The sequence below is a fragment of the Rhinichthys klamathensis genome, unplaced genomic scaffold (assembly GCF_029890125.1).
Source record: "Rhinichthys klamathensis goyatoka isolate OS25496 unplaced genomic scaffold, OSU_Roscu_1.1 h1tg000605l_1, whole genome shotgun sequence".
In the NCBI taxonomy this organism is placed as follows: Eukaryota; Metazoa; Chordata; class Actinopteri; order Cypriniformes; family Leuciscidae; genus Rhinichthys; species Rhinichthys klamathensis.
The window spans coordinates 743,854-769,108 of NW_026607060.1; the positions used below are offsets into that span (position 1 = coordinate 743,854).

The 25,255-nt window shown below is 38.1% G+C and overlaps 1 protein-coding gene, 1 long non-coding RNA gene and 1 other non-coding gene across 3 annotated transcripts; 2 read left to right on the forward strand and 1 right to left on the reverse strand.

Moving 5' to 3' along the window:
* The first annotated feature begins 2 nt into the window (after nucleotides 1-2).
* Nucleotides 3-1,426, forward strand: LOC130075842 (uncharacterized). Its single transcript, XR_008805583.1, has 2 exons — nucleotides 3-795; nucleotides 852-1,426. It is a non-coding gene; the product is annotated as an uncharacterized LOC130075842 (long non-coding RNA).
* Nucleotides 923-12,314, reverse strand: suz12a (SUZ12 polycomb repressive complex 2 subunit a). Its single transcript, XM_056240619.1, has 16 exons — nucleotides 11,632-12,314; nucleotides 10,935-10,981; nucleotides 10,730-10,794; nucleotides 10,446-10,505; nucleotides 10,293-10,342; nucleotides 10,104-10,189; nucleotides 6,128-6,347; nucleotides 5,934-6,036; nucleotides 5,723-5,828; nucleotides 5,439-5,619; nucleotides 5,221-5,309; nucleotides 4,809-4,952; nucleotides 4,507-4,664; nucleotides 3,321-3,519; nucleotides 2,891-2,970; nucleotides 923-2,706 (listed from the first exon to the last, which is right to left on the reverse strand). Exons 1-16 carry the CDS (start codon nucleotides 11,801-11,803, stop codon nucleotides 2,433-2,435), a joined length of 2,034 nt encoding a protein of 677 aa, XP_056096594.1. The 5' UTR covers nucleotides 11,804-12,314; the 3' UTR covers nucleotides 923-2,432.
* Nucleotides 12,315-15,085: 2,771 nt separating this feature from the next.
* On the forward strand, nucleotides 15,086-15,157 carry trnat-cgu (transfer RNA threonine (anticodon CGU)). Its single transcript has one exon. It is a non-coding gene; the product is annotated as a tRNA-Thr (tRNA).
* Nucleotides 15,158-25,255: the final 10,098 nt, after the last annotated feature.

Consider the following 25,255-nt stretch of genomic DNA (forward strand, 5'->3'; position numbering starts at 1 on the left):
TAAGTTGCAAAGCATGTTGGTCTGGTTTACCACAGAAAAAAAGTGAAGCTTTCAGAGATCAAAGGCACTCAAAACTGCTCAGAAAATGTGCAAAATAAAAGTTCTTCACAACGACCAACAAAGTTAAATCTTTAATGCTCTGACAATCTTTCTGCATGAGTTTTCTCAAGTCAGAAGTGGAGAATGTATCTGTGGAAGAAACTGTTGCCTGTTTAAACAGCTGGATGTTGGTTTATGTAGGACATAGTAACATTTAGAGATGGCGTACCTAACAACTAGTATTTTATTCTTGTTTGCCTGGTACTCAGTATTCACATTTAGAAAGTACTGTTTTTAAAATCACAGGGTAGACTGCTTCATCGACAATACTGATCAGTAGATACCAATACAATGTTTCCACAGAAATGTGATCGTTCGCACTAAGCTTAAGTGTTGTGCCATTTTACGATGAACTGTTTTTTTATGTTCTCATTTTTAATACATACGTCTTGCTGTACCATTTCGTGTTTTCATTAGCTGGCTTACCTTACGTTAACTGTTATAATGCATTTGTTGGAGATTTTAGAATAAAAAAAGCGTATTTCACACAACAAAATGAGGGGCCAAGCACCCAGTTCACTTGCTCCTGAGGTAGAAGAACATCTTTTACAAGGTACTATGTAATTGCTCACTGCAGAAGGGAACATTTGTAACCCAATGAGGATACACCCATGAAATATCTGATACTATATTTATAAAACTGTGACTATTTCATGTATATTTACCTCATTTTGTCTGTGCCTTCTCAGTACAGATGTAACATTTGCAATGAACAGTTTGGAACATTTAGACAAATTCCATTTTTTTGTTAGTTTTTTTTTGCAAATGTTTACTAAAATAAAACCAACAAATGAAAGAATGTGTGAAAGTGACTTGTGAGGTATCGATTGTAAAACAAAAAAATCTTTATTTTAAATAAAGAACCTGAAGCACTTGTTTCAGCATAATTCAGAAACTCAAACAGGTTTCATAATTGTTCCTATCATATTCTTGATATAAATATCTTTTTTGACATTAATTCATATCAGTATTCCACATCTTGTGTAATTGATGCTGTATTGACTGTTACGCACTCAGTTACGTAACTGCTTCTGCCAGTTAAGTAATTGATCTCAAATATTGACCAAAAACATTTTTTTAAACCAGTGCACAGTTTAAGCAAAATGAAACAGTGTTTTACAAACAGATCCCTTTCCTTTAAACCAGATGCATACAACAAATAAACAACTATGAAGACTTGCATTTCTGAGTTGAAAAAAACTAGTCGAACATTGTAGCCATTTCACTTTGGTCTAAAATAATCTTTCTTGAATGCAATCATCTTCAGCAAAGCCATGCCACTAAATGTATGTACATATTACAACAGGTTTCAACAGAAACACCTGAATTAAAACAAATGGGCACCATGAAGAACAAATGGAACCAAAGTAAACTGATAGATACAGCAGAGCAGACGCATTGTGAGAAAACTAACATATATTAATAGGTGGAACTGGACACAGTATTGTGTGCAGTAAACTGTCACTGAAATTCAAAGAAAATTCAAAGAAACCTGTTCACACCACAATTTACACCAAAAATTCAAACCCTGCTTAGAGTACATGTTTCCATGGATAAGGCAAGTGTAAACATTTCTGCAAGGCATCCCATCCCACTGTTTTTAGTACCCTGTACCTGTATATATCTGTGTTGCAAGGTCAGTGGAATAAAGGCTCTGAAAAACTTGACAAACTTAAAATAAAATAAAACAAATAGCAGTGTATCACTGATGGTTATTCTTCAGGCCGAGATTCCAAAGAAAAGTCATTTGAAGTCTTCAAGTGTGGTGAAAAATGATTGTGGATACTTTCACTTTAGCCACCACAAAGAGCTCAACAAAACTTTGGTCCAGAAACATTCTCATGAAAAAAAAATGTTAGAGGTGGCACAAACAGAAATGTTGAAAAACTAACAACAACACTATACACCAGCAAAACTAATATGTTCAAGTTTTCAGAAGGAGTTTCTCAACCCCTGTGAAAAATATGCAATAAAAGCGAGTTTGTAGGAGCCATTTCCATTCATCAATATTCAAAATATATTAAAAAATTATTTTCATAGTCCTTTTAAAAACAGGCACCTAAAACAAGTGCTAAAAACTTGCTAGAGCTACGGGGTTGTGTGAGTAGAGAAAAAAATCGGAAATGACTTATAGTTCTAATAGCATCTTCAAGTAATTTGAATCTAGAGTTGCTTTGAACTCTGATGACATCAGGTCAAATCCCCACACAACCTGTTCCTAACTAGACATCATCTTTAACCCTGCGAGTGCAGAAAGTGGTGGTTCTCACATCCAGGGGGGCGTTTGACACCCACTGACACTTAATTCAATCCAGAGTGAGGAGGAGGTGGTTTCAGGGATTCTGGGTCTCGACTAAATTTGATACACTGACTTCGCCATCAGCATTGTCTTGCGTTTTGGATTGCTCCTGGCTATCTTTGTGCGGTTTCAGATCTCTCAGGTGAGCCATGGCCTTGTCTATAGTCACTGTATTCACTAAGCCAAAGTCGTGCATGCTGACCAGATGGAGCAGAGTGTTCTGGCACAGATTCTTCTCGACGATGGTGGTGGCGTGCTCCTCCACAAATAACACGCAGGCATGATTCATTTGGTTGTCAGCTATGAATCTGCACGGAAGGAAATAAGAAGCAAATTACTGGCAGAAATGTGATCTGAGAGATAAGCTCACCATATGTGCAAGGTGATACAGGGAATGTATCCAGGCCACAGTGATATACGGAACATGGATTGTGTTTAAATAAAAAATAAAAATAAAAAAAGGACAGTGTGAAAGAAGTGAAATTTACGTACCCATGTTTCATTACATGCAGGTTCCAGAGTTTCATGACCTCTTTCTCTCCCTCATTGACATCTGTGAACTCCTCGATTTGCTGAGGGGTGATGAAGATGAACAAAGTCATTTAAAAAGAAAATGACAAATAAAATCAAACTTCTTTGCAATTTCATAGGTGCGTGAAATCCATAGTCACTCAACAACGCAACATTGTGGCTCAATTTGACCCTTTTCAGACTAACACTGATTTAGTGCAAATTTACATCAGATCCTGTGTAACATCCTTCTTAGATGCGATTTAAATATGTGAATGTAATACAATTCCTCTGACACGACGTCTCACACACACACAATGAGTCACAAACAGCACGCCATCTGTCCTCTACGCTGCATCTTCAATGGTAACAGAACCAAAGGGTCTTAATGATATTATGACTGCTTCCTCACCATAGCAGTCTTCTCCCGGAGCCACTCCGGGTCCCTCTCGTCCTCACTGTCCACTTCCATTTCCTGTGGTCTAAGTGGCACACAGCTGTCGCTGTGGAAGTACAGGCGGTTGTGGCCGCTGATGCAGGTCCGCGGCTGCTCCTGTTCTCCATCCTCGGGCTCCAGGAACTCAGAGAGGCTGGGCTTTGAGCGCTTGGGCCTGTGGAGACCGCAACACTGTGTTTAACATCAGATTCAAAGAAATGAATACAAGGTCGGTAACGGTGCATTCACACAGGCCTCAGAGTTAACGCTTCTCATTTACTTTGAATGGGTGACATAATGCTTTGCCGAACTGAATTGTGGGTTCCGTTGCGTCGCGGGCATTGCTCGTGGCAGAAGTTGAAACATTTTCAACTTTTCAAGCACCAACGCAGGAGTTCGCCAATCAGATCGCCTATGCAATTGCGTTCATGCAACACCGGAAAAGTAAAAGTGATTGGCTGTTGTGTGAATGCAGTGTAAAAGGCCTGGGCAAATAATAAGCAACACCGTTTCAACATTGATAAGAAGTGTTCCATGAGCAGCAAATAATCATATTAGAATGATTTCTGAAAGATCATGTGACACTAAAGACTGGAGTAATGACTCCAGAGATTAAAATAGAAAAGTATTTTAAATTGTAATATTTCACAATATTACTGTTTTTGGATCAAATAAACGCAGCCCTGGTTAACATAAGATACTTTTTTGTATATGAAAAATTCTTTCAGACACCAACCAGTTGAACGGTAGTCTGTGTAGAGTTCAAATTACGCGCCGTAAAAAGTGTGCATATATTCACCAATTTACAACGGAGTAGAACACGGATCAACCAGTCAAATTCATAACGCATTACTGTTTTGAGTCTTTTAACTCGAGCATTATAGAACAAAGCAGCTGTTTCAGCACTGATGCCAGACACATCATTAATTTCTTATGAACAATCCGTTTTGCTTCCAAATTATTTAACTGACTGGTTAATGGGGAAATTAATGACCAAGTAATATCCAACGCATTTTTGCTTAGATTTTTACTATATTGTGATATATATACCGCAACCACAATAGAAATTAATGATGAACCTTTCGCTAAGGCCACGCAGCAGCTAAAGGATTTTTGAATTTGGATACACATACTTTCAGTCTCATTTTGAAACCACACAGACCTGCAGACGAGGAAGTGTGTAACCGGAGTCCTCTTCACTGGGCCGTTACGGCTGAAGGCAAAGCCAGGCTGGCAGTGGATGTCCTGAGGGTTGCCCACGTAAGAGCCGTCATAGCATTCATTTATTGACACATCTATCCTGGCTCCTTTAGGATGAGGCTGGGTGAGAAACACCTTTACATCAGTATAAACATTTCTACCAAATATGGACTATATGCAAAGGCGATTTAACCTAGTCCAACTACAAATAGTGCATTTATAAATATAAAAAACACTGAGGCGTTTTCTGGTGATGTCTCTCACCACATAGTTGAAGATGAAGCGGCTGTGCGAGAGCTTGAGGTGCTTGAGGAGGCTGTAGAGTTTACGGCAGTTCAACGTGCACCACGGACAGTGCAGGTCATCTCTGGCCTCCGTCTGCTGCCGTGTGTTATTGTTGTAGAGGAACTAGAAAACAAGAGGATGGATACAACACAGTGGCACATGGACAGAGCGAAATGTCACAGCAGGACTTATGAACTCCAGCGCTCTCATGCTGATATCATACAGCACAGAAATCTACAGTGGAAAGACAGAGAATCAAGGAAACACCCTGCACTTTGATAGTCAATATAAAGGCCTGGGATCACAGATAAGTGTGCTGTATTGTGTGTACCGTCTGCTTTGAAAGTTTTGTTGGTGTCGTCAGGTAAATTTACAGATGCATGTTACTCACCTGATAATAAACACGTAGTTTCTGACGAGGTTCAACATGAGTTTGTTCTCTTCTTACAGGTAGATCAGTGCCAACTGAATCATTCACAGCTGCAACCAGTCAAAAGCCATTGTTATGACTAGAATCTTCTTAAGTATTGCACACAAATCAATATGCTTTAAAGGCCCAAATGTTTTTGAACTTTACTTGTAAACACTAAGCAGTGCTTGTGATCTTACCTACTGCTTGTGGCGGCTTTACATTACTAGGCTTGCTGCTGTCTACTGTGCTGGATTCAGAATTGCGTGTGGCAAGTGGTTTGGCCACTGGTGCCGTTCCTCTGTCAGCAGTGTCATTGGTCCATCGCAAAGTGAACTGCAGTGTGGGTCCCTGAGAAAAGGTCTCGAAGGGTGGAAGCCACTGAAACACGGGGTAAAGATCCCAAATGAATGACCAAAAACTACTTAATGATGTACAAATTAGCCAACATGCAGACTAATAAAACACACCGCCTGAAACTGACCTTCCCATCTCGTATGGTTTCCCACGTTGCCCTTTTCTTGCCTACAGGACTCTCCTCCATCTCCTGCATGGAGACTTCATACTCGCCATCCAAAAGCTGGAGGCGTCTTTTGAAGGAACGCAAAAATAAAGTCTTAAACCAGACACGCAAACACAACTAAATCCGAAAAAGAATAAGCAATTTAAAGCAGTGTTAAATAAAGAACGTTTACCTATTTTTATCAAAAACTGTCATTTGTGCCACAAAGGTAGTTTCTCCATCATCCTGATGAGAGCAGTATCTCTTCTTCCTGTTAGACATCTCTTCAATAACATCTGAGAAGATAACAACTTTTTTGTAAACAGGCCTCATCAAAATGTATTTTGAGGTGTAATATTATTAAGTCTCAAAAGCTGAAGCTCATACTGGAGTCTCTGGTGGTCATGCCGTTGAGCTCTCTCCCACCTGGACGTGACACTCTGAACAGAAGGGAGTAGGACTTCACCATGTGGCTGTTACTGGGTTCGAACTCATGGCTGGGCACTACCAGTGTGGGAAAAGCTCCCATCTTGGTCTGACTGATGTCGGGGTTCAGAGGCACCTGCTTTTTACCTGTAGGCACTTGCTTCACTGGGCAACTTACATCCTAAAACAGAGATGAGTTCAAAATGTCTGTTAGCTTAGCAGCCATTATATATATATATATATATATGCAAGTGTACAACTAAAAGTTGGCTAAATTAACACTTACAAATTTAAAATTACATTAGTCACATTAATGAAATTTCTATGAAATTTAAGGCAAAAAGATTCGTCGTCTATTGTCTAGGGCTGCCCCCGACTTAAAGGCCGTGTTGCAGGTTAACCACCACTGTCGATTAATTGGTACATAAATCACTCAAGATATGTATATCATTTTTAAAATGTTTTAAATGGCCTTAAAGACCAGTTTTTTACGTTATTGGTATTAACAGGTTTTTTTACGCAATTCGGTGATGACGTCACGTTGGGGAGAAGTGGAGGAAAGGTAGCCTCAGCCTAGTATTAGAACTATGGCGACTGACTGGGATGAGGAAGGGGTGGCAAGAACCAACATGTATGATGGCCCGCAGCCGTATAATTTCGAACCTGCCAGACGTGAGAGGGCAAATGAGGAATTGCCAAGAACTGATGGCCGTCATAGCCAATTAAATGCATGGTCCGAGGAGAATGAGTGGAGAGTTGGAAGTGTCCTGGTGATTTGCTATCATTTAGCAACACAGCAATGAGCACTGGAGCTAGTCTACGAGCAGTAGTGCACAATAACGACACATTTTTTTATTTCTTTTACTGTCATTGAATAGCATTATAGTACCGAGTGAAAAATCAACATTTTCTTTATATCTACTGGCAGTGATCACGACGTTAATTCAGATAAGTACCGGTAACCTTTGTCATAGTGTCGTAAACTTTGTCTTTGTCATCTAGAAATAGAAGGCATCATGCTAGCTATATGGGCGTTTCTAAGCATTTATCTCTTCCTTCGGTGAAAATGTTGTTGCAAACGTAGCCGACGCATGTCTGTCGCTGTGTTTGGCAAGTGCTTGTGTGGGCGGTGCCGTCCCATGGAAACTGCGTTGGAAAGCTTGTGCTGTAGGGAAGCGAGTGTGTTTTGGTCGCTGGTCGAGGAGCTCACCCCGCGACCAGATGTGACGTGCCTCACCATTGTCAATCTACCTACTATATATTTCTATCTATCTAGCTGCTAGCTATCTTTACTAACGTTATGCTATCTGGCTGTCTGCCTATCTCTCTCTATACTAGCCTATCTATCTATATCTATCTGTCTGTCTATCTATATAGGCCTATGTAGTCTATCTATATCTTTGTATTTATCTATAATCTGTGCTATCTGAATACTCTCGTCTACTACTCGTCTCTCTAGTCACTCGCAATGCTCTCAAAGCGGCCTTTGGTAAATTCTCTCCCCAAGGTGACGTAATGCAATGCATTGTGGGGGAAAGGAGAATCGTTGCAAACCGCTGTAAGATAGTACCTACTTTTTCGTATTATATTCCGTTTTGTGATACCCAACAACATAAAATACAATGGATAGTTTTTTTTAACAGTTTTATGTTTATTACCAACAAGCAAATTGCACAAACTCGTTGAAAAATTAACCCTGCAACACGGCCTTTAAGATTTTCCTAGTCAACTGTTAGTCGTTCATTTAAGCCATTACTCAATTAGTCGGGGGAGAAATACTAAACCATAATAACGAGCATTTAAAATATAAATTAAGCTCTCAAGCACGCGCATAAAGCTTGCTGCAGCGACAAAGGCAAATGTTGCATAATCTTTTATGAGATCAGAATGCAAACAAAATAAACCTATAATATAAATAACAGCCTTATCTTAAAACAAAGAACCCCCTGAAATTTAACGAAAATATTGGTGAAATTTAGGACATAAATATTAATTAAATAAACAAATTAATAAAATAAACATACAGCAAACTGAAACACTTATATATTAGTGCAAACAATCAGTCCAACGGACAAATAGCCTGAACATTGAATGAAAACTAACAAAATAATAAATATACATTAGCCTACATAAAAACAAATAAATTAAATATAAAGCAACAAACTAAAAAACTACAACAATATGGACAATTAGGCTATACCCAACTCAGTCACTATTTTCTTTCCTCCGAGAAACAAATACAAGTTTGTCTACTTTGTTAGGGACAAGAGTGCTCCGTGTCTTGCTCACAATGAAGCTGGCCTTTGAGAAGAAGCACTCCAAAGACGTGGACATGGAAGTTAAGTTAAACATGTCAAGCAGTAAATGTGGAACTTTAGCTTCTACAATTCCCACAAACAGGTTAACAATGGAGCAAGCAGTTAGGCTACTACTTACAAGTTTTAAATGAAAAGTCATGTTTGAGGTTGCACGTCACACTTTTGTGGTCATTCTTCACCCTTTTGAAATGTTCCCAACACTTTGGATTTTTTGCTCAACTTATCACCACATGGACCAGCCGAGTTGGCGATCCGTCATTGACTGATTTCGCCAAATCCTGTGTAGTTTTTTTTTTTCTCCAACTAACCGACTGATTAAAATGTAGTTCGACTATTACTAGTTTGTCGACTAATGCCTAGATCAGATTACACAACTTTAAACGTCAGCAGATCGCTGTGCTGTTCAGATTACACGACTTGCTGTCTGTAATCTAGTGTCTTGAAGTTGTTGTGGTGACCACACTACGTAAATGATCCGCAACAGGGGGTCCCACACTACACAAGCTGACAACAACTCTGTCAGCCAACGACTCTATCTGGTCCCCAAAACACGTTTTGTCACGAAAACACACACAAGAAGTGGAACGGGAAATGACGCGAAACAATGCGCGAAACAGGAATTGGTTATTTGAACATGGACGTCGGAAAGAAATTAGCGCTGCAAGCTGTTAGCGCGATTATCTTTTCTGAAAACCCCCGAAAAAGCAAAAAAGAAAAGGATATGGGTGAAAGAATGGATCAGCACAAGTGGGCAGCAGGGATTGTCTGTGCTGCAGAGAGAGTTGGAGGCGAGTAAAACTTGTTTAATAATGAAAAAGTAGTTGCCTGTTTCTGCTGCCGTTATTCTTTCGGTGACCTCAACCCAATGCCTTGCCCTCTGATTGGCTGTAGCTCGTCGAGACACTTGGCACCACAGGATGTCGAGTCGGCCGACAGCTCCAGATATTTATAATGCTAGGTATTTGTCTGGCGACGGCGAGCCGTTGAGTAGTTCACACATAAATATTGCCGAGGGCTAATCACCCGCTGATTTGCCCCCAATCACAGCTCGATTTGAAAATCAGACTTAAAATCCTGTGATTTTATAGTGTGAATGAGCATAACGTTTAGTCGACTATTAGGGGACAGCCCTACTATTGTCAATAGTGTAGAAATGTATAAAGCACAGCTCACTTTTGAACCAAGCAGCTTTCTGTTGGTCAGCATGGCAGATCCACTGGAAATCTGCGTATAGGGGAAATCTTTACCCCTCACTTGAAATTTCTATTAAATTGACTGAATTTCTCCCACAAAAAATGTGCTGAATGATGGACAATGTGACCACACCTTCTGGGACCAAAAATCTTGATGACAAGTTGCACTATGCTGATTTTTGTGTAATCAAATGCTCTCAACAAAGGACACAAAACTGTGCTTGTCAAGTCATTTCATTTGGTCTTTAATTATGTGCAAATGGCAAAGATAAAAACAGATTAAAAATTAACCTTTAGTACAACAGTCATGTGCACATACAGTATCAAGACAAGGACATGTTTTTTTTTCATTGAGGAAGCTTATTTTTGTTGGTGTGCAAGGTCAATGCAAGTTATTTTGTACTTTTCTATGAGGCAAAGTTTTACCTTTCTCTTCTTGTGGCAGACCTTGACGAGTAGCACTTCTACAGACACTGAGTTTTCGTCATTCTCTGAGTTCTGCAATGGCTTCTCTGATACATTGAAGAAATCAAAATTACCAAATGATCAGTGGATATTATTTGTACACGCTGGTAAGAGCATACAAAAAAAATTTGAAACTTAATGTTGGCTTACCAGTTTTATGGAAGAATCCAGTGAAAGTGAGCTGCAGGTTTGAAGCCATACTACAAGACAAAAGACTGGAGTTAAAACCTCTGCATGCATTTGACCCATTCAGTCAAGTTCAGAAAACGAGCCACAGAAATCTGGAATAAAAGGACATCTTACTTGTGAGATTCCTGGTCCACTTTTGACTTCTCTAGCAGATCGTTCACTCTAAAGCACTTTCTGAAACAATGGACGCCATCAAACATTGTTATTTTATCTGTTGAGATGCAAAGCACTCATTCAACTTATCCAACTACAACTAAAGAAGATCACTCAGTTGCAGTGTATCTGTCAACAAATTGTCTCACTGTGAGGCCTACAGAAGGAAATGGAAGGTGTGGCTTTTTGACAAACAAAGAGATTAACTTGCATGAAGTTTGTTTAATATACAGCAATCATTTTACCTTTTTGAATTTGTTCTCGAGTTTCTGTGGGCCATATATGTAAGAGATCTGTGCAGGAAGATTGGCTGATGGAAAAGGAAAAATTAAAGATCCAACCAGTTAAGCTATTGTTATGGCAGCCATGTACAGTTCTCCCAAGTTTACACAAAAGTTTACATCCAAAGGAGAACAGCATGTTATTTCTTCATTATTATGCTCTACTTACTGCTATGAGATTCCTTGTGCGAAGAAATCTATATATTTGAGTTGGTTCTGTGAACAGAAATGCAGAGAATAACGTACATTGATGTTGCAAAATTAGATGCCATGTAAATGAATAAGCTGCTATTTTTAAATCATACTAAGCATGTCGAGCCAGCATCTATGAAAAAATTAACCCCATTATTTCACAATGACAGTCTTATACATTAATCAAGATGGCAGTTTGGCAAGACTTGTCTTAGCTCGTGTAGAGAAACTTCTGGTTTTCAAGGGTTTTATGTTGTTTGTGATCGCTTATTTCCCTTGCTCTTCTATGACCATAAGTCTAAGTCCCCAATGCCATATTCAAATAATAAAACACATAAAATCACCATAAAGCACGTGTCATTTCTTGATGCACGTGTCTAATTTTCATATAGGATGTGGCCTAGACAACTATTATGTGTTTAAAATTACTCTATTGTGACAAAAAAAACATGACTTAAGCAGATAACCCACATTAAAATTCATATTTAAGAAATTTCACGAACTACTGGACACACTAGTATTGGTTAGTATTGTTGTTTAGCCCTCAAGCTAGGAGTGTGTGACACAACAATTGGATAATGTTAAGTGTGCAAGAAAAACAGCAGTTTATTGTGTTTACAAAGCGAATTGGGTGAAAAAAAAGTTCGATTTACGAGCAAACCGGAGCAACTTACTCTCGAACGCCTGCAGGAAGAGTTCTTGGTCGGCTTGGATCTGCTCCATCTTGGGTCGCTTCACTGAAGGCATCACAACTCCGGACGATACGTGCGCTCCTCCATTTGCAGCTTTACTCGTGCTGTTAGAATAAAAACCATTTCCACCAGAGCCGTGCTTTTGTGGAGCCATCCTAGAATTGTGTTCGCGGTCGAATGAGATGTTTGAAACGGAAGCCCAGTGGATTCAGCCGAGTCCTGAGCCCAAACAAAGGGAGAGCAGCCGAGACCGGTTCGCCCCCTCAACAAAGTAACAGTTAACATCAACGAGCCGGCAGATCAGTTTGTTTTACAGACCGGATGGAATTCGCGACAACACAAATGTACACGTAGAAAAACATCGCAACAACGACGACTCTTAAGCGTGAAAAAAATGAGCGCTTCGCTAACTCTTATCGGATCCTAATTTGGATTCCACGGGATAGTGAACGCGGACTACAACACAGAAACCAGCCGCAGCAGAAAGTGAGCTTAAAGATTAGCTGTCCAGTATTGTGTTGCGAGGAGAATATCGCCGCTGTTTACTTGTTACTAGGAATATACAAGTCCAGAAGCTTTGTGCCCTATGGGAAACAGCCTGAAGTCGAAAGTGCCGTGAATATTACCCGCCCTCTTTCTTGAATGTATTCCACTCAGCTGATAAAACCTCGAGTTTGGACATTATTGCAGTCAAGTTTGGTAGAGAGTGTGCTGTGCTGTGCGCTCGCGCTGCCTTCAGTTTCGCTTATTATATTTTCGCGGGAAATTCGTTTTTCAGAGTAGATATTGTCGCGAGAAAAAAGTTCAGGGTGTAAATTCTGGCCCCTAGTTGTAGGCTAATACATATTAATCTGTTGACGTATTATTTAAGTTGTTTTTGAAAATGTTTAAAGACATTTTGTTTGTGTTGTTTGATAGTCACTATTTCAATTTAAACTAACAGAACAGTTCTTTGTTTTTGTTTTTCTGTTTAGGGCCTCTCGTTATAAGTGGAACAATTACTAGGCTACTCATTGCTTAATGAAAGTTCATGACTTCTCCAGTTCATGACTTTTAAAAAAAACATCTGATCAAACTTTTAATCAGTTGTGTGTACATATCTACTTTTGAGATGTGATCAAATGTCCATAAACACAAATAATAAGCAATAATGAGCAGCTAGCCTGTGAAAAATATAAATCTTTTTTCTTTTCTTTTCTTTTAACATATTTTACATCATATAATGGCATTCACCATTTTATTTTATTCCCCATGAAAAGTTTGTGTATGGTTATTTCACTAGAGACTCTCATCACTTGATATGGTAGTAACAACACTGTTATGAAAGCCAAGAAAATACCAACTTTTTTAGGGACCCAAGCTACAACAATAGATTTTATATATTGATTAAAACAATGGGGCTAAAGGCACACCAGGGTAAAAGGCGCCTTTGATTTTATTTTACTCTAAACGACTAGAATAGATGGTACAAAAATTCAGCTCAGCAATCCTTCCCTCGCACTTTGTAAAAAAAAAAAAAAAATCCTTCCCTTGCGGATCAAATTGACCCGAAGCCCTAAAATAATACTTACTTTTTTTTCTTACTTTCATTTCATTTTGATAATATTTTTCTCTTTTTATGCAATTTTTGGGGAGATTTTCTTTTTATTTTATTTACCTTTAAATTACTAGATTTTATTAATAAATAATGAATAAATAATAATTTAAGCACATACTTCACATTCTTTCAACTTAAATTCAAAACAACTCAATTTCATGCATAACCCTTTTAATTCAGCTCAAAATATCTTTCATTGTGTGTCTTTGCTGACCTCTTGTGAAAAAAAAAGACATATAACATGATTTTTCATGACTCTTGCCTCCAGATGGCCTTACAGCTCTACATGGAGCAAATGAGCTGTTCCGCTGGGTTTTTGGTAAAGTTTTAGCATTTTTAGTTTGAATTTTGAGCATTTTTAGGTTTTTCTGTGCTCACATTCTATTTATTCGGAGGGGAAAATAGGATTTGTTACTTTTTTAAATTTCAACCACAAAACTCCTCAAATCCAGTCAGTTCTTTGTGTATTCGTGGTTCAAGTGCGACATAAGTCCTAGGGTCTTAGACCACTCCGATGAACACAGCAGCGCAAAGTTGATTCTGTGCTAATTTGATCTAATATTTAATGTTTTGTTTTTTTAAACGTTGTAGATTTAAGTAGCAAATGAGAATCGCTAAAATTATTGAATATAATTCAAGCAACAGTTTTTCAACAACAAGAATATGTAAAAGGGTGGTATTTGGGGTAAAAGCCTAAAGGTACAATAATTAACATGATAATAAATATCTGGCTGACTTTTCCATTTGTTGACATGACATTAGATTCAGATGGTAATATCATATATTAAGTTGGGCGTCCACCTTATAATCACCATATTTATAATTAAACCATCATATTTAAAATATTAATCATATCATATAATAAAATATATCATAGTTACTATAAGCTATATTCAATTATGAGATCTTATTCAATGCCTTCAGAATCTTTATTTTTATGACAATATATTTACTGAACAAAAATGATAAAAATAAACAGAAAATAGTGCACATTTTGCTAAAGGGATTGTTTAGAACAAGTATCAACTTAGACATTATTAGAAAAATACATATAAATATAAAATACTTTGTGCCTTTTGCCCCATGCTGGTTTTACCCCGTGTGTGGGGTAACAGGCCCACTTGCCTCCTCATTTATAAGATTTTTAAACAAATACTTTTATAATTTATTTTCACACAAAATCTGTTGCTCCATCAAAGTTCAATAAAAAACATACATATTTTTCTGCAATTATCCACTACATGAGTAGTGAAATGCACATTTTCAAGATTTTATACTTAAATTATAGTTATACATGTTCCAAATGTTGGAAATAAATGGAGAATTAATAAATAAAAAAACATAATACTTTAACCTCCTAAGTTGATATAGGTTAAGCACGCTAAAGTTCCATCTGATGAAAAGGAACAAATAAAATGATGTTTCAGCCCGTATTGTGTATTTGTGTTGACCCGATCAACTAAATTATGTCAAGATACAAAAATCATTAATATACCAGGGAAATATTCTTGCTTGCTGCATCCCTATTTAAAATTAAATGACCAATAACACGTGCTAACATTTATTGTGTGATGAGGTCGATACATTTGTTCTTGGTTTGAATTGATTCACATCCGGGAAACCTCTAATAATCTAATGTCTACCGGATGTGTCAGCAGAGGGAATAAAATAACCTGGGTCGTTCGTTAGATCGCTTCTATAATATTTACAAAGAAGAGTCGTGAACTCACATGGGAGAAAGAATTCACGAAAAAAATAAGAAAGAACAAGTGTTTATTCGTAGTCTTCATTCGGTCGAACCTAGACCAAATCAAGTTATTTGCATCTTGGCGGCCAATAGGCGCGGTGGCCAAGTGGTAAGGCGTCGGTCTCGTAAACCGAAGATCGCGGGTTCGAACCCCGTCCGTGCCTCGATCAATGGAACTAACTTGCTTTTGCGTAAAGGCGGTGTGACGAAACCACAGACAAATAGTCTTATTTTCCTTTAAGATTATTACACCTGAGAAGGTTTCATTTCAGCAGGAGAAAATAGAAAGCTTGTTGGCATCCAGACTAACACGAATAGAGCCAAATGCAGGTGAAGTTTATGATGACCTGAACAGTCTACAGACGCTCTCTGTGTAATTTAGAAACGTTGGACTGAACTGAACACAATGAATAATGTGCAAAAACTCCTCAATTTAAAAGTACAAACATTTATAATAAACAAAATATTGATTCTAATGCAAGGAATGTTCTTTGAAGAAAAATATTCATGATTGTGTGATTTTATTATTGTGTTGCAGAGAGCCAAATCGTTCATTGGGAAAGTTTAACAGAAGAATGCAACAATGTAAGAATGTAAATCGGTGTCTGATATAGCCGATCGGTCGGCTATGTAGTGTTATGCATGTTTCCACAAGATGACGCTATAGTGCTCCAAATCAAAACAGACCTTTACAACGACCATAGTAGGCTACGCACTGTACGCAGCTAATATAGTGAATATTATACAGCTCAAAATTATAAAACTGTAAAGGTTCGACTCAAACAACATAACTGCTGTTTCTCTGTGGGACTCATTGCATATGTTTGCCATTTTAAATAAATGAATAGGATGCCTCCCGACACCAACGCACACATTTCGCATTTAAGACATATCCAAGATTACCAACAATAGGTGAGTGTGACATAGGCTGTTCATAAATGCATGTACTACCTAGAATTGCATTTTGGGGAGGGCCTGCGAACGGCACGAGATCTCCGCTCGCTGCTGTCTGTCGCACATGGCACGCGGCTCTGCAGAATACAGGTAAACCCTTTAAGAAGGCGGCGGTGACAGTCATGACTACGCTACCGAGGAGGGAACGAACAAGGATATTCATACCAGTTTGGCTCATCCAACAGAAAAAAAACACGTATATCTTCTCAGAAGAAACTTATATGCTGGCTTTAGTGAAGAATGCATCTTTATTCCATTTCTTTGGCAGCAATCAGAACCAGAACTGGACCGTACGAACGACAAACTTTTTTACAACTGTTTGAGTGTCAATCAATACGTGCGATTATGACCGTGGACATAAGTCAAAAACAGGCTGGGTTGATACAACGCTCAAACAGTGGAAGTCCAGTCGAGGTAAATTAATCTCCTGTAACGTTAGTTAATTGTTGATAAGAAAATAGCCTACATCAATATGTGCTGCTTCATCCCTGATGAAATGTAAAGATTTTGTGATATGTTTTGGTTTATGTCAATATGAATTATACCAGTGTATGGATGAAACAGGCTAGGTTAACCACATTAAATTAGAATTTTGTGAAATAGTGTATTTTTAAGGCTATTAATCATGAAATATATATATATATATATATATATATATATATATATATATATATATATATATATAAATATATATATATAAAATCAATAATGAATGTATAATAATAAACTGTGTATATTTGGGGTTAAAGACAATGTGTTAGAGGTTGGGTCTTTGCGGGCAAGGTGAGTAGTTAAATTTACTCTCAACTGGCCTACAAAGTCCCAGTTTCTGGCTCATGTAATCATCCGATTCCTCACTTATTTCTGTCCGAACAGGTACATTAGGCTACAATACACACATAAATAATTATGAAAAAGATATTTATTTAGAATATGTACTGTTGATGGGATACATTCAAATGGGAAAGAAAGTTTTAAAATCAGTCTATTTTGCTAATAAAGAATACTATTTAGAATAATACTTTTGAGTATAATTACAGACAGTACATTAAATAGTTTGCTCAAGGTGTTCTGTCAAGGATTCCCTATTTAATATCCCACTGTTGGAAGTTCAAAATTCTGAAAGTTTGTTTGGATCTGTTTGCCAAAAGCTTCCTGTTGCCATTGCTTAAATTGCATCGTGGCTCATTCCGGACTGATCACATTGTTATTGTCAATTGTACTGTGATTTGTTTCATAGCACACTTATAGGACACTCAAGTTGGAATTAGAACCTAGAATGTAGACTTTAACTTCACAAACATTTCCGTGGCTCATGACTGTAATATTGAAAGGACCTTCACGCTGTCTAATGGGCATGTTTGTAGTGCATGTATAAACACAGAAATACCAATCCGAATAGGAAAGAATCCCTGCTCCAAAATGGACTGAACTCATTCACCTCTCTCCGCTACCCACTTAAATCCCAAAGCAAACCCCTTTTTTATAAGGGCAATTTAAACCCCTGGCATGCATGCTTGAGGGGGGAGGAGGGAGGTTAAAATTCCCCTCTCTCTCTTCTTAATTTAAACTTTTCACTTGTTGGACGGCTGACAAACAGGGTCTTTCTCGCTTCCAGCCGTCTGAAGCAGGGACGCGATACAGCAGCCGCATGTCTGCGCTTCCCCAGGGGAGGGAAAGGGTGTCCAGCTCTCACCAACACCCAGCCGCCGGATTGAAAGCTGGCTCCGTGCTGTTGAAATGTGAGTCTAGGAAGAGGACCCAAAAGGCAGCAAGAAAAATGAGGGACTTTTAGGGGCAGCTGTGTTTTATTAACCCAGTCATAATGCCCCTAAAAATCCTTATTGCTCTTGCAATTTTCAGCGTCCCTGCGTGGACAGACATGACCTAGCAGGGCTTAAATGCACATACGCGCTCTAATATAACAGGAGAATAGAGAAAAAGAAAGCCTTCTTGTGAAATACTTTTCAGAGTCAGACACTCCTGTTTCAAATGCAGGCTCCTAATTTAGGTCTTTGCGACAGACTGTAAAGGATGGACAAAATATGTGGTGTGACTTAATGCAAAACACTATATGTGGTTTATGTTAATAAGCGGTTCAGTAAATACACCCTTTCCTTTCATTAATGCAATGCAATGTCCGTTTTCTCTTTCAAACCATAGAGCTCTTTTCAAAGACGTGACTTCATTCTGCTCTGAATCGGACTGCTTTTTGTCAAGCCCACTAGTGTCAATGTAAGCCTTGTAAACACAGAATGTAGTTCTCTGGCTTGAGGTTATGACTTTTTAGAATTTGTGTTGTTGTTAATATCAGTTTGAGCACATTCATTCTCCCAAAACTCTCTATTAAATCGTCCAGTTCCTTTGGACATGATCGTGTTACCCTGTATGCGTTCTTAGCTTGAGCTTCAGCCCTGCTTCATTCTATCTTATTATAATGTCACATGGAAATCACACTGACAAACTCAATAAACGGTCTGTATGGTCTCATTTTAGTGAGGGGCAGGTAATAGCCTGCACAGCGGCTGAGAGAAAAAGTGACTCAGCTCGGAGAGGATGCACGCACTCTAAAAGGGTGTAAGCCTGTGGAATCTCGAGCTGCTCTTTATGATCGCCTGCTGTCCCACACGTCTCATTTGCACTTCACTATTATCACTGCATTTCCCTTCGCTGAGAGCAGAAGATGATTTGGGTCAGGATGTCCCTGTGCAAAAATAAGCCAAAGAGAAGGCATGGCCATTAAAGACCATAGCAATATTTAACTTTACACACTGACATATACATTATGTACAATATATTATCTACTCTACCGTATCAAAAGTTTGGGGTCAGTCGGTTTTTTTTTTTTTTTTTTTAAACATCATTTATACAGGCACATTAAATTGATCAAAAGTGACGTAAAGACATTTATAATGTTACAAAATATTTCTTTTTTAAATAAAAGCTGTTCTTTTGTACGTTCTATTCATCAAAGAATACTGTAAAAAAAAAAAAACGGGGTTTCCACAAAAATATTAAGCAGCACACCGTTTTCAACATAGATAATAATAATAATAATAAATGTTTCTTAAGCAGCAAATCATCATATTAATGATTTCTGAAGGATCATGTCACACTGAAGACTGGAGTAATGATGCTGAAAATTCAGCTTTGACATCACAGGAATAAATTACATTTGAAAATATATGTAGAAAGAAAATCGTTATTTTAAATTGTAATAATATTTTACAATATTACTGTTTTTACTGTATTTTTGATCAAATAAATGCAGCCTTTGTAAGCAGAAGAAAAAACTATAGAAAGAGTGCGACTGAACTTTTTTGCTCATTCAACTCTTTTCTTTGAAATAATTTATGGATCTCAATTGATTTAAAATGTTAAGCAAATTAATTGCATTAATAAATCAATACTAATACTTGCTGAGGAAAAAAAAACAAATGAAGATAATTCAAAGACATTGTATTATTGTAGAAGACAAATAAAGAACTGAATGACTTTACAAAAAATTGGCATTAAAGGGGTCATATAATGGTACATGCACTTTTACAAGTTGATTGTACTGAAATGTGTGTTGGCAGTGCCTGTACACAACCATCATATAATGATAAAAATCCATCCAGTGTTTTTGTTTTAATCTCCTTTATGTGTGGTGTGGTGCCATTTCCGTCACACGGTCGGACGCCCCTCCCACGATTGTTGATTGACAGCAGTGTTTCAACACAGACCCGCCCTGAGCGAGCTGTCATCATAGTCCGTCATTGTTGATACGCTGGAGCAGAATGGCGTCTAAGTGACTGTGGTGTTCTGTTCTTGGGTGTAATAACGAATACAGTCATTTTGATGTTCCTAAATCCGAACCGCTGAAGACGCAGTGGCTGAGTTTTGTTTTCGAAGGGAATATTCCCCACAAGCAATGTCAATGCGTTCATGTTTGCCGAATCATTTCTCACCAGACTGCTTTATTAACGAGGTTCAGTATAAAGCTGGTTTTGCTAAGAAGCCGCTCCTGAAAAAAGAATCGGTACCAACTATTCGTGTTTCTGCTGCACCTCCAGAAGAAGTGTGTAAAGTTTTATTAACCTTTATATTAATCTTTGCAAATCGCTTGTACGCTTCACGATGAATGCGGCTAAGGTTTACACAGGGTAACGTTACATTACGGCATGTTTTCTATGTACGACGTTCTCAATATAATTCATAATCCCACGTTTATAATGAACAACGCGTTATGGTTATTGTGTTATTACAAACTGTGTACCTATACATCAGTAAACACATAGCGTCCGTATCTCACTACTCTACCCTGCCAGTGCATACAAAGATAGATCAAAGTGACATTACGTTAACCAACCATTCAGAAACGTCCTGTTCGAGCCTTAATTGTCGAACTTCTTCGGGGCCGTCATCTTGTTCCGGGTCCGAATCCGGTTCAAACTGATACGGTTGCACAGATGTGTCCTCAGAGACTCCCGCTGCCATTCTTTCTCCAAAATATACCCTCAACTGATGTCAAGGCAACACTCCACGTGTGTTGTGTCAAAACATGGTCAATTCGCCCCACAGAAGGAGGGGCGGAGTGACTGAAGCTCATTATCATTTAAAGGCATATGCACTGAAACGGCGTGCTGAAAACAGAGCTGTTTTTGACCAGGTAAAATTAGTGTTTTCTTGTTACAATACTAATGAGAATTTTTAATTAAAGTATATTACAAACTTTTCATTTAGACCCTAAAGAATCAAATTAACTTGTATGAAAATGGCATTATATGACCCCTTTAAAAGTCAGTATAGTGTTTCCATATCATTATAGCACAATATAAGTTCATAGTGAACCATTTGTTTAATTGGTCGGTTGTGTACTGAATGCAGGCAGACTGATGTCTTTGTTGTATCGTGTCTTGCATTACGAGCGCTGTGAGCAAAAGAAAAAGACAGAAACAACTAATATAAAAACAAGAACAGGTACAGCACTAGAGGGAATCAAAGTTTTGATATTTTAGAGAGATACTGGGGGGTATTCCAGAATTTTGGCGCCATGACCCTGAAGTTCCTACTGCCTTTGGAGGACAACAGGAGTGTTATGGGCTGCAGAGTTCAGGAAAAATCAACTTAAACAGTTTAATGAGTAAGAGAAGGGAGTTATAGTAATCTAGGTGTGAGGTTATAAAGGCATGGATTACAATTTCGGCATCTTTAAAGATAAGGGAAATACAAATACAGGTTCGGAGGTGCAGATGAGAAGACTGCAGTGCTTGATATGGGCTTGAGTAATGAGTCAAACATCACACCCAGGTTACATACAGCATGTGAAGGCCTCACTTGATCATCAGAGGTCAGAGAAGAAAAATATTTTGGGCCAACTAGCAGGATTTCGGTTCTGTCATTGTTTAATTTGAGAGAAATGGAGGTCATCCACTCACTCATTTAGGTCATGGATACTTCTTATGAAAGCTGATGTTGATTTCAAACATCTCCTTTGAGTATCACACATTGTGATCTACTTCTGTGACTGTAGTATGTAATATTGATTAGGCTCACAGGAAAGCGATGACATGCATGTGATTTTATGATGCACTCAAACCCAGAGTTCACACATGTTCACACTCACTTTTTACAAACATCCATGCATAATAACCACTAGTGAAAACTTGTTGAGCGATCCCAACGTTCATGAATAGTGTGTGTTTGTGTGTTATTCGGCAGCTGTGTGTTGTTGAGGAGTGAAGAGGCAGTGGTCTGTGACTGGGTGGGGAAGAGAAATGAAAGGTGACACAGATGTGGTGACTCAGCACATACACACCTCCTGAGCCACACTGACTCACAATCACACTGAGGAATTTGGTTATCTGGAAACCATTTAGATATTAATGCTTCACAGTTGGTTCACATTCTGCTTTGTTGCATTTGTTTAATTTAATTAATTGTTACTGCTAATTACTCGTGATAATTGTAGGTGAGGATGTGATGATACATCATACCATTTTCAGTAATAAAAATTAAATAAATAAAAAAATTAACTTTTTATTTCATCTAGTTGCCAAGGTAAGTTACGTTTTCACACCTGTAGATCGATTGCTTTGTTTTTTCGAAACAATTTCAATTTCATCTTGGTTCGGTTCGCTTTCACAAGGCAATATTTCCAAACGGACCAAACTTTATTAATACAAGGCACTTGCGAGTAAACTCTTCTTTAATTGGTCAGACAGCAGCTTTGTGGGCTTATTGTGGCTTTTTTTGGTAACCGCTGTTATATTACTTCATTATTTTGAGCAGGAATCAAAAGTTCGCCGGGACAACATTCTTACCATGTACCTATGCGGAGAAGAGCAACTAGACGATATTTTAAAATGAAAAGGCGGTCATGCATGGTCATGTCTTATCTTGCCTATAGAGCGCCAAATGAGCCAGGACTGCAAAAATAGGTGCTTGATGATCCTGACTGACATGAAGCCAGTATTTTAACAGAACACAGCAATTCCGCCTCTCAGTTGTTTAAAGTGGTGTTGTTTTCTGGTGCCTGCTACAGACGCACAGTGTCTCCGCAGCAGGAAGAGGCCTCAGGCCTGTAGGAACCATCCAGCTCCAACTGGATAAACTACATAAAAGCTTTAACCACAATCAAAGTACTTCTTTTAAGTTTTCATTTACATCCTGTAGTAGTTTTACCCAGGTGTAATTGCCAAATTGTTGGCTATATATATTTATTTAGTGTGCGGGCGTATATACATAGCATTGTTAATGCAAAGCAAACGTAACCAAGATACACAGACTCTAAAGCCTCTGCTGGATGGAATAAGGAGAGGGAATGCCAGAATAAATCATACACCTCATGATTAAAATGATTCGCAAACATGCCCTGTGGTCTGTTAGAGCTCTGCCAAAACTTTGTGAACAGTGAAAGATCTGCCAGGAGAAACGAAAGATCCTATGAAATAAGATGAGTAGAGGTGAAGAACTCTGCGTTTGTTTAAGTGAAAAAAGAGAGAGACGGCAGTGGCGAGATATGAGTTAGACACAGAAAGCAGAAGAACAGATATCAGAAAAAGAAGTAGGCCCTAATGTGCAAAAAACAGACATCATATAGCCTACGCAGTGGCGCAAAAAGTGGGTAGCCTATATGCGCTATATGCGGCGCATAGGGGCGCGCCAAAGCGATGGTAAAAAATTTTTTTTATTAAAATTTAATTAAATATATATATATATATATATTGTATTTTCTATATGTAGCTGCTGTTGTGCGTTTCTAAATCATTTCTGTATTTCTTCAATGTTATATAAAATTTTAGAGGACTAACAGAGTAGGCGCCCTCATGGAGAAGGGGGGCGGGGGCGCCGTGAGCGATGAGCGATGAGCGAGCAGGAACGAGTAGTGAGTTGTCGTCGAAAAAGATGGATAAAACAAAATGCTGGGGGGCTAAAAATAGAAAAAGAAAGAGGGAAAAGGAGACGGCATGTCAATTGATGCGACAGCAGCTAAATAAGTGCATGGTGAAAGCCAACAGGTCGGATTTAAAGTGTGACATCCAGGCATAGGCTATCTATCTGGCCATGGGGACTACTGGTCCAAAAAAGTCAGCGTTAGTTTTTTTTTCTGACACACCAGCCCATGAAACATGTCATGATGTCCTTATATCTTTCAAGTATAGAAATTAGTACAAAACTAATTATGAAAGTTTCCTTTATTTTTCAGTGAATTTGTTTTACAATATATGACTATAACTATCATGGGATTAATAGTGTAATGTAGATAGACACTGTAACTAAAAGAGGTTTGAATTTTTCTTTTGTTTAATTTGCACCCTGAATATGGGAGCTTTTAATTTTGAACTCTCAAAGTGCACCAGACTGCTGAATCTAACATTAAAGAACACAAAATTTCCCCCTAGAGGAACAGAGGTCCACACAGTTTTACCTAAAATCATGTGAGAAACACTGGTATTGCTGTTCCAATGGAGCTTATAGTTTTTTTAGGGGGGTTCATCACGGTGGAGTAGCTATAGTTTAATTGTATTAATAAATTACAATTTTGTACTTATTTTATCTGTTAGCTCTCACTCGTTCCTACTCACTTATTACATGGCACGCTTTATTTATTTTTTTTTTTTTTTGGGGGGGGGGGCGCAAAAAATGTTGCTGCATTCCCCTCTGACACTGTTGTTGCGCCCCTGCATATACGATACATGAACAACTGAAGTCCTATTGTGAACACAAAACAAATTACACATTCAGATGTACCCAGCCAGCGGTCTTCAGCCTTGTGGTGTGCTCTATACCACCAAATTTATTTTTAGTTTAAGGCAAACAATTTTCTCTGTATTCCCTCCTATGTCTGTCAAGGCATGAAAAATAAGCTTTTTAAAGAAACAGACAAAACATCTTTTATTCGAATGGCATGCTTCATGTGGACTTACACAGTCTGTGATCTGGCATGAATATGTCCTATGATACCTGAACTCCACATGTTATTTACCATCTGTCAAGCAGAGAAAGTTTCTGAAGAGGCGTCTGGTCAATCAAACATATAGATGACAGGGTGTCTTTCATAAAAGCGTCAAGATCAAATCAAATCAGTTTAGGAAGCCGGAAAGTGATTGTGACAGAGTGCGGTTGAATTTTTGCACAAATTGGACCTCTTGTTTATAAAAGGGAAAATTATGAATTTATACAAGCTACAAATTTGTTTGAAAGCAGTATTTATCAAACTTTTTGTCCACCCTATAATTCCATGACATGCTTTTCTCTGGGTGCAGGCCTTTTAGCAATGGGTTAAAAGGCTCAAAAATGGACAAAACAACTTCCTGAGATCTGGACTTTTTGAATCCCTAATGTGGTAAAGACTTGGGCCTGTAACAATCTGAATGATATGCAATATGAGCAGTCATAAACACACTGGAGAGTAAGAACCAACTGTTTGGTAAAGTCAGACTATTGTCAATCCATCTGGGCAGCCAAAAGCATTTTCATATCCCAGACAAGAGTGGCCAAATAAAAATTCCTTTTGTAAGAGAGATCCATTAACTTTCTTTTCTTAAAAGATGTATGTTTCAGACATAAGTAAAGTAACCAATACGTTCAATTACATTACATGGAATTATTGACATTTTCATAAATGTATATTAATAATTTCTTCTTTATTTTTCTATTGTCTATTTATGGTCTGACATTCTCTATAAATATATATAATTTTGCAACTGCTTTATTAGATTGTGTTTAATATCTGCAAACACTTTATTTTGATGGTCTCCCAACAGAATTTGTACTACGGTAATTATAAGTAACTTTGCAACTACATGTCAACTTATTCAACT

Coding starts and splice junctions, on each gene's coding strand:
- suz12a (XM_056240619.1), bottom strand. CDS start 11,803: ATGGCTCCACAAAAGCACGGCTCTGGTGGAAATGGTTTTTATTCTAAC. Junction 10,506..10,729: donor TCGAGAACAAATTCAAAAAG/GTAAAATGATTG, acceptor CCATTGTTTCAG/AAAGTGCTTTAGAGTGAACG. Junction 4,953..5,220: donor AACTACGTGTTTATTATCAG/GTGAGTAACATG, acceptor CTTGTTTTCTAG/TTCCTCTACAACAATAACAC.